The 8,987-nt window shown below is 45.2% G+C and overlaps 1 protein-coding gene and 1 pseudogene across 1 annotated transcript in view; one reads left to right on the forward strand and one right to left on the reverse strand.

Moving 5' to 3' along the window:
* Positions 1–4,004, reverse strand: part of LOC128074636 (uncharacterized) — a 964,422-nt gene extending 960,418 nt beyond the window's left edge. Inside the window, exons 1-2 of the mRNA XM_052670676.1 lie at positions 2,457–4,004; positions 2,374–2,399 (exon numbers count right to left, since the gene is read on the reverse strand). Of these exons, the coding sequence (XP_052526636.1) occupies positions 2,801–3,934 (1,134 nt within the window). The 5' untranslated portion in view covers positions 3,935–4,004 and the 3' untranslated portion in view covers positions 2,374–2,399; positions 2,457–2,800. The remainder of the gene's footprint in view (positions 1–2,373; positions 2,400–2,456) is intronic.
* The window catches only part of LOC128074630 (uncharacterized), a 620,087-nt pseudogene that overhangs the window by 538,157 nt on the left and 72,943 nt on the right, over positions 1–8,987 (forward strand).

The raw sequence follows: 8,987 nt of genomic DNA on the forward strand, positions 1-8,987 counted from the left end.
AAACAGGAAGAGTTGGAGATCTGCATGCGGTCGCACCGCTACGATCTCATTGCAATCACGGAAACGTGGTGGGACAGCATGACTGGAATGTTGTCATGGAGGGCTATGTGCTTTTTAGGAAAGATTGGCCGGCGAGGCGGGGTGGTGGAGTTGCTCTTTATGTAAGAGAGCAGCTAGAAGGTATTGAACTCCACCTGGGGGAGAGTGGTATGGCTGACACTGTTGTGGGAGTGTGCTACAGGCCCCCTGATCAGGAGGAGGAGGTTGATGAGGCCTTCTACAAACAGTTGGAATCAGTGTCACGATTCCAGGCGCTGATGCTTATGGGGGACTTCAATTATCCAGATATTTGCTGGAAAAGCAATGTGGCCAGGCACGTGAGGTCCAGACATTTCCTGCAATGTGTTGAAGACAACTTCCTGATGCAGGTGGATGAGGAATCGACAAGTAGAGGGGTACTGCTGGACCTTATTCTCACTAATAGAGAAGGGCTTGTCAGGGAAGTAAAGGTCAGGGGCAGCTTGGGTTGTAGTGACCATGAGATGGTGGAGTTCAAGATCCTGAATGGAAGAAGTAAAGCAAAAAGTAGGATTGCTATCCTGGACTTCAGGAGAGCCAACTTCGATCTCTTCCGGGGCCTACTTGGAGCTGTCTCATGGGCTAGGGTGTTCGAAGGCAAGGGGGCCTGTGAGAGCTGGTCGGCATTTAGGCAGTTCTTCCAAGCTCAGGATCGGTGTGTCCCTGTGAGGAAGAAATCGGAAAAGAGTGGCAGGAGACCTGTGTGGATGAGCACGGTGCAAACTCAAGGGAAAGAAGAGGGTCTATGAAATGTGGAAAAAGGGTCTGACTACTTGGGAAGAATACAGGAATGTTGTCAGGGTCTGCAGGGATGTGACAAGGAAGGCTAAAGCCCACCTGGAATTAAATCTGGCGAAGGGGATAAAGGATAATAAGAAAGGCTTTTTTAAGTACATTAACAGTAAAAGGAAGACTAGGGAGAATGTGGCTCCCCTGCTAAGTGATGGAGGTGTTCTGGTAACGGGGGATGCTGAGAAGGCGGAGATACTGAATGCCTTCTTTGCTTCTGTTTTCAGTGAAAAAGCTCCCCCTCGGGAATCTGAGACCCTGGAGGTTAGTGAGAGGATCTGGGGAATGGAAGACCTCCCTTCTGTCAAGGAAGAGGTGGTCCGAGAGTGCGTAGACAACACCAATGTTCACAAATCCATGGGACCCAATGAGATGCATCCATGGGAGCTGAGGGAGCTGGCAAAGGTGATTGCTGAACTGCTTTCTGTCATCTTTGAGAGGTCTTGGAGGAGGGGGGAGGTGCCTGAAGACTGGAGGATAGCCAATGTCACTCCGGTCTTCAAAAAGGGCAAGAAGGAAGACCCAGGCAATTATAGGCCAGTCAGCCTCACCTCTGTCCCTGGAAAGGTGATGGAACAGCTTGTATTGGATGTCATCTCCAGACAACTGGAAGAAGAGGAGGTTATCAGGAGTAGTCAGCATGGGTTCACCAGGGGTAGGTCTGTTGCCTTTGCTTCGGCAACCTCTGAATAATGTCCCGTCGTGAAGTGCTCAGACAGCCCCGGCCAAATCACACACTTTATGACACCAATGTGGTGAGCGGCAAATGGCGCTTATTGCAAGCAACACACTCTTCTTATAGTTGTCCCTTATATCACAGTGCTACCAATCACCCTTGCTACGGTTATCTATGCCCAATAGACGTGTGGCATGTCTTGTCTTGCCATGTCTCATCATGGTTTTCATATGAGTCAAGGAGCCCCCGCAGAGGCTGATGACTGTTACAGCCCCCCTTTCACGTATTAGCTAACCACGCAAGGGGCCCACACAGATTACGCCTGGTTACAGGGTTACAGCCCCCGCTTTACGTATTTGTTGACTACATCTCTAACTTGCGTATTTTGTTAACTACAATCTCCCCCTCCCTAAGCTCAAGCAAATCTTCTACAACTCGAGAGGACCCTAACCGCGTACACCCCGAAATCCCCGCGTTGCGCCTATACATGCCATTGTCCTCTCGGTTAAGCCTTTTGCCCCGTTACATCGTGATTCGCCAAATAATCCTACCCTAATGCCTTAAACCATACTTATAAATGTAATATACCTATATGACTATAAGTGTAAAGCATATTAGTATTAGACCTAATACAACTATGACTGAATAACGAATAGAGTTAAACAGAGTTAAACATTCCCGTCGCATTGGTGGACCATCCCAGAAGCACTTCCCATCAGTGGTGTTCTCCGTCCTTCTTCACTCTCTCTAGGACATGATGGATCTCTTCTGTGTCATGGTGAATGGTGATCGAAGTTTTCTGTCCATTATCTCTTACATGTTTCAGCAACTGGTGCAGGTCATCATGTTGCAAAAGCTTCCTTACCAAGTTCCTTCCTTGGTAAGCCAAAGCGAGATTCATCCCACTTGGAACAGGTGATAGGTCTTTAATCACCGTGTAATTATCCTGCAAGAACTGATGTGATGTCACGACACTTAATAATTAAAGCCACATCCTACAATACTAGTAAAGTTATAGACAGAGAGATTAGAGATTAGAGATTAGAGTGATTGCTGATAGCTTCAGTGGCACTATCTATGCCCAATATATACCAACATTGTCTCAGGTACCTGTTGGAATGTACCTCAAGAATGATAAACATTTGTTCAATATCAAGGCAGATGTCTCAGGCTTTGAGAGCATTGCTCTCACAAACCTGCTGTATGGAATTGCTTGTTCTCCAGGCCTCAATCTGGCCACCTCTCCCTGAAGGGAAACTATTCTAATGCCCACAATGTATACTGCACTGGCTTAAGCACCATGCACATCAGATTTGTTACATGAGGAAAGAGAAGGCCTGATGCTGTCAGGACTTCTAATGCATTTAAAGTGAGGGATGATTTCAATCCCCATTTCTCTGCACAATCTATCAGGTGTGTGATGTCTTTCGAATTGAGAGGTACCCATTCCGGGTCTCTGTTATCATTCCCTATTATCAGGAAGATCTCTAGTACTCTTCCTCCCTCTATCAGGCTAGATCTAAACTTCCCACAATCTGTTAGTGCATCTCTCTTAACTCCTAAATGCGAATTCACCTCTCTCCTTTCACTATCCTTTTCAGTCATAGCTGGAAGCTGTGGGCTCTGCACCCCTCTCACTGTGCCCATCTCTCTTTGATCATGCACTGACTGTTGTAGAGGCTTCTGATTGGTTGCATGCGCACTCAATCTTGTAAAAGGATGTGTGGGTCGAGTCAGTGGGTCTGAACACTGTGGCAGAGAGTGGGACCGGAGACTATCGTTATTTCTTTCTCCGTCGGGTGCAACCTGAGCAGAGGGCACTGGCCGGACGCCACCTACTCCTTCAGGCGCAATCAGGGTGGACAGTGCTGGCCGGACACTACCATCCCAGCGCCTGTAAGTTACATCGCTTCCCTTTCTCTCTGCTGTTTTTTCTTCTACTACCACCATAACTTTTGACCAATCCGTACCCAAGCCTTGCCCGCAGTCCCCACCCCCCTGGGTGTTACTGCATTCCACCTCCTCAGAGGAGACAGCAAGTGTCCCATCCCAGCTCACTTTTTTCCCTGCCCCCACAGGTGGTGTTAGGTTACACAGAGAAGGATACAGCGGTTGTCCTGGATACGGCTGGGGAGTTTCAGAGACCTTGGATTCTTGCACTTGTGCCGTTTTGCAAGATAAAACTGCAGACAGTTCAGCGCAGTCTTCTTCTACTTGTTTATGCGAAGCTGGAGCCGAGGGGGGAGCAGAAGGGGGTGCTGATGGTGCGGACGAGATGTTAGTCGCCATAGCTGAGGGCATATTTGCGGTGTTCTCTTCCTTAGGGGACCTGAAAGAGAGTACGCTTCCCGCGCCGTTTCTCACGGTGTTATTAAATTCCAAACCCATCATAGCGCGCGCAGCTTCAGGAATTTTATCTTCTTCTCTCGTGGCTCGGAGAGCGCCGAGGACCAACCCCCAAATTTTAAGCTCCTCAAGTTTCTGCTCCTCTGTCGCACGCTGCGCAAGCGTGGATGTAAATGCATCCCATCTAGTGGGGTCTAAAATGCCTTGAGGGGAGGGAAGATTCCACTCCTCTTCCAGGCGAGTAAGTACAGCGGCAATGTCCTTCTCAGAAGGAGCATCCTCACCGAAATAGTCCTTACAAGCCTGATGCAATACCTTAATGACGGATTCCATGGTTGTCCAGGGTGATCAGCCCTCCACCTTCCACAAGCTTACCGCTGTGGGATAACTTCGCAGCTGCGCTCACAGCCCCAGGGGGATCAGTCCCTCCGGCTCTTCCGCCGCCTTACCGCCGCGGGCTCCTGCATCCGTCGTGCAACCGGCTGTCACATATTCACGACTGGGACATGGCATTATCACGTCGGGGTCACCACTTGTTGCCTTTGCTTCGGCAACCTCTGAATAATGTCCCGTCGTGAAGTGCTCAGACAGCCCCGGCCAAATCACACACTTTATGACACCAATGTGGTGAGCGGCAAATGGCGTTTATTGCAAGCAACACACTCTTCTTATAGTTGTCCCTTATGTCACAGTGCTACCAATCACCCTTGCTACGGTTATCTATGCCCAATAGACGTGTGGCATGTCTTGTCTTGCCATGTCTCATCATGGTTTTCTTATGAGTCAAGGAGCCCCCGCAGAGGCTGATGACTGTTACAGCCCCCCTTTCACGTATTAGCTAACCACGCAAGGGGCCCACACAGATTACACCTGGTTACGCCTGATGACCTTGACAGCCCCCGCTTTACGTATTTGTTGACTACATCTCTAACTTGCGTATTTTGTTAACTACAGTAGGTCGTGCTTGACCAATCTGGTAGCTTTCTATGATGTTGTCTCTGGCTGGGTGGATGGGGGGAGAGCAGTGGATGTGGTCTACCTTCATTTCAGCAAGGCATTTGATACTGTCCCCCATGACATCCTTATAACAAAGCTGAGGAAGTGTGGGAAAGATGAGTGGACAGTGAGGTGGGTTGAGAACTGGCTGACCGGCAGAGCACAGAGGGTTGTTGGTGGTGGTGCAGAATCTTATTGGAGGCCTGTAACTAGCGGTGTTCCTCAGGGGTCGGTGCTGGGTCCGGTCTTGTTCAACATCTTCATCAATGACCTTGATGAGGGGATAATGGCCACCCTCAGCAAGTTTGCTGATGATACAAAGTTGGGAGGATTGGCTGACATGCCTGAAGGCTGTGTTGCCATTCAGCAAGACCTGGATAGGCTGGAGAGCTGGGCAAAAATAAACAAACGGATGAGTTTCAACAAAAGCAAGTGTAGAGTCTTGCATGTGGGGAGGAATAATTCCATGCACCAGTACAGGTTGGGGGATGACCTGCTGGAGAAGAGCTCTGTGGAGAGGGACCTGGGTGTCCTGGTGAACGACAGGTTGGCCATGAGCCAGCAGTGTGCCCTTGTGGCCAAGAGGGCCAATGGCATCCTGGGATGCATTAAAAAGAGTGTGGCCAGCAGGTTGAGGGAGGTGATCCTTCCCCTCTACTCTGGCCTGGTAAGGCCTCATCTGGAGCACTGTGTCCAGTTCTGGGCTCCCCAGTACAAAAAAGACAGGGATCTCTTGGAAAGAGTCCAGCGCAGGGCCACAGAGATGTTGAGGGGCCTGGAGCATCTCTCCTATGAAGAAAGGCTGAGTGAACTGTGTCTGTTCAGTCTTGAGAAAGGAAGACTGAGAGGGGACCTGATCCAGCTCTATAAATATCTAAGGTGTGGGGGGCAGAATGGCAAGGCCGGACTCTTTTCAGTGGTGAGTGGAGACAGGACAAGGGGAAACGGCTGGAAACTGCAGCACAGGAAGTTCTGCACAAATGTGCACAAGAACTTCTTTACAGTGAGGTGATGGAGCACTGGAAAAGGCTGCCCATGGAGGTGGTGGAGTCTCCTTCTCTGGAGATGTTCCAGACCTGCCTGGATGCCTACCTGTGCGACCTGCTGTAGGGAACCTGCTTTGGCAGGGGGGTTGGACTCGATGATCTCTGGAGGTCCCTTCCAACCCCTACAATTCTGTGATTCTGTGATTCTGTGCAACGTCCATTAACTAATGTGAATCAGAGCAGTCTACACTAAAAATGTATTTTTTTCACTGAGGGGAAAAACAGTTAAAAGAAAAGTGTATCAACAATCTTTTGTTATTGTTGTAATTTGATCTAAAGAAGTACTGCACTTCTGCTGATGAAGTATTACTCACATTCACTTCCCTCACACTAATTTACTTATTTTTAACTTTTAATGCTGTTTAATATCACTTCTGATTTTAGCCTAAGATAATTCTCTACAGTTATATGTGTATTTGTGATTCACATCTGTTTTCTTCTCCATGTATACCCATCATCACATACAGCTCTAATTTTTTTTTTTTTTCTCTCAAGAAACTACAGTCCCCAAAGCACCATTACAATCCAGACAAAAGTGAAAGTAATAACTCATATCAAAAGTTAGCAGCCACTATTGATATTCTTAAGCATTATACCTTGTTACTGAAAGGAATATTGAACCTGGAATACTGTTTACTTGCCCTACAAATCAATGCCTATAGGCACCTTCAATACAAACATACAGAGGCTTTCTTGTCCTTCTTAATAACCAACCAGAAATTTTCACTCACACCATCCCAAAGGCAATCTCATCTGGAGGGTATTGTAATTAGTATTGTTGCAGATACTGCAAAATACTTCATACTTGTTTCCTTAAAACCAGTTGTGTTTTCAGAGGCATATCAAATATTTACAGCCTTTCTCAGAGAGCATTATTTCCAAGGCAATTTTATTTTTTATTAAAACCAAGGCAGTAATTTCTTATGTGGAGAAAAGGCAGAGATCTTTCTGCAGCATCAGAATCATAGAATCTTCGGAGTTTGAAGGAACTTCTGAGGGCCATCCAACTCCCCTGCAATGAACAGGGACATCACAGTGAGATCAGGTTGCAAAAGGTCTGATCCAGCCTCACCCTGAAAGTCTCTAGAGGTGGAGCATCAACCACATCACTAGGCAACATATTTCAGTGCCTCATCATTCTCAAATGATTTTTTCTTTATATCTAACCTAAATATACCATCTTTGAGCTTGAAACAATTTACCCTTGTTCTATCACCACAAATCCTGCTAAAAAGTCTTCATCTTTCCTCTAATTCCTCCTCAGATAGTGAAAGGCTGACATCAGGTCACGTCTCAGCCTTCTCTTCTCCAGGCTGAACAGCCCCAGATCTCTTAGTGTGTCATTAGATTATATCAGAAACACTATCCCAATTTTTTATTATTTTTTACTCATAATCCAAAATGCTGTGCTTCAGAAGTGCTACGTGAGCATTACTTCAGAAGATGTATGCTGGGTAACTCTGAGCTTATACAAGATTCTGATGTGTAGTGCTGAGATATAGGGCCTCAGTGGTGATTATTCAAACCTCACACTACTTGTTGGGAGCTGGAGCAGATTTAGTTTCAAAGGATGTTACAAGAGTTGGTCATGTCACTGGTGGTAGTGCTCTTCCTTCTATGACCAGAAGATATTCTATAGTTGAGTATTATGTACTATAAATACTCACAAGCAAAAGTAGTATAACAATACAAATATAATAGCAATAGTGTAACAAAGAAACAAACCCCTCCTTCCCACTTCTTATCTTTGGTTCTTGCTTCTAAGCTGGAAGGTACACAGCTGCCATGCTGTTCTGTGTCATGTTACAAATGCTGTTTAGTGATGGAATGTAAAAGATATTAAGGAAAACCCTATGAGAGCAGGAAAGCTTTTTATTAAAGATTTTTGCTTAGGTTTTAGCAACAGAGGAAGCTAGTCAGAGGAGTTGTATGAGCAGAGGAGTTGTTTGAGTTCCCTGCATTGTTCAGAAGCTACGATTATGCATTGCTACTGTGTTTGTAGCATGTTGCTTGCTATTCATTATGCTACATAAATACAAGGATCTTGTGAAATAGTGTTATACCTGAAGAATCAGTTCTACTGCAAAGGACAGGAAATCTCTTCAATACTTATTGGACTTCTCTGTTGCAACAAATTGAGATACAAACAGCGATCAGAGCAGTAGCTTTCTGACTAAGGTTCAACTGCATTATAATATTAAATAATAATTAAAAAATAAAATAAAAATGAAATTTTTTAAAAAAACTTTCATGATGCATGTCCTGAATAAAAGGTCTGAAATACAACTGAAATCATTATTAATTGGGGAGAACTACACACTTCAAGGAAGAAAAAAAGGAGTAACTGCATAGAATGAGAAAGAACATTCTTTCAGACTTGATACTTATACCTCGGGAATAGGCAAGATGGCAGGGAGATTCTGCTAGTCTACGTGTAGAAGATGTTCTGCATCATGCATTTGACAGTGGATCTAGTAATAATTTTCACATATTTCATTCTATGACAAATATAACCAATCCCTTCCAGGCAATGTGTATTTCACATATAACTGCCTTCTCTTCCCCTCTCCCCTTGATTTAGATTTGCACTGGTAAAATACCCTAATAAGCATGGAGATATCAGTAACAAAGTTTGCATTTGTACATAACATTTGAATGTTTTTCTCACCTGACAGTGTAGTGCCTGACTTTACTAAAAAGGATTATAAGAATATTTGTGATTTTCCAAGTGACTCTTACTTCTGGAAAACAAATAGAACATCAACAGGTTTCTGAGAGTAATTGTTTTGCATTTTACTTCATCTTTGTTTAGATCCGTACTTCAAGTACCTATATAAGGCTCAGATTTTCCAGTAAGGTCAATAGCATCTCAGGTTCTAGCCTGTGTGTTTGTTAAAATTCAAGACAAGTGAAAATGTGCAGTAATAGTTTAAAAACAAAGGGCATGTGATAAGCCTCGGTAATATTTGGCAAAATGATTTTCATCCTCTTTATGTCCAAATCTTTTAGACAGAAGCATAGAGGAGTAGGCTGTGAAAACAAATAAGTCTCTGGGA

The sequence above is a fragment of the Tympanuchus pallidicinctus genome, unplaced genomic scaffold (assembly GCF_026119805.1).
Source record: "Tympanuchus pallidicinctus isolate F22 unplaced genomic scaffold, pur_lepc_1.0 scaffold9, whole genome shotgun sequence".
NCBI classification, from domain to species: Eukaryota; Metazoa; Chordata; class Aves; order Galliformes; family Phasianidae; genus Tympanuchus; species Tympanuchus pallidicinctus.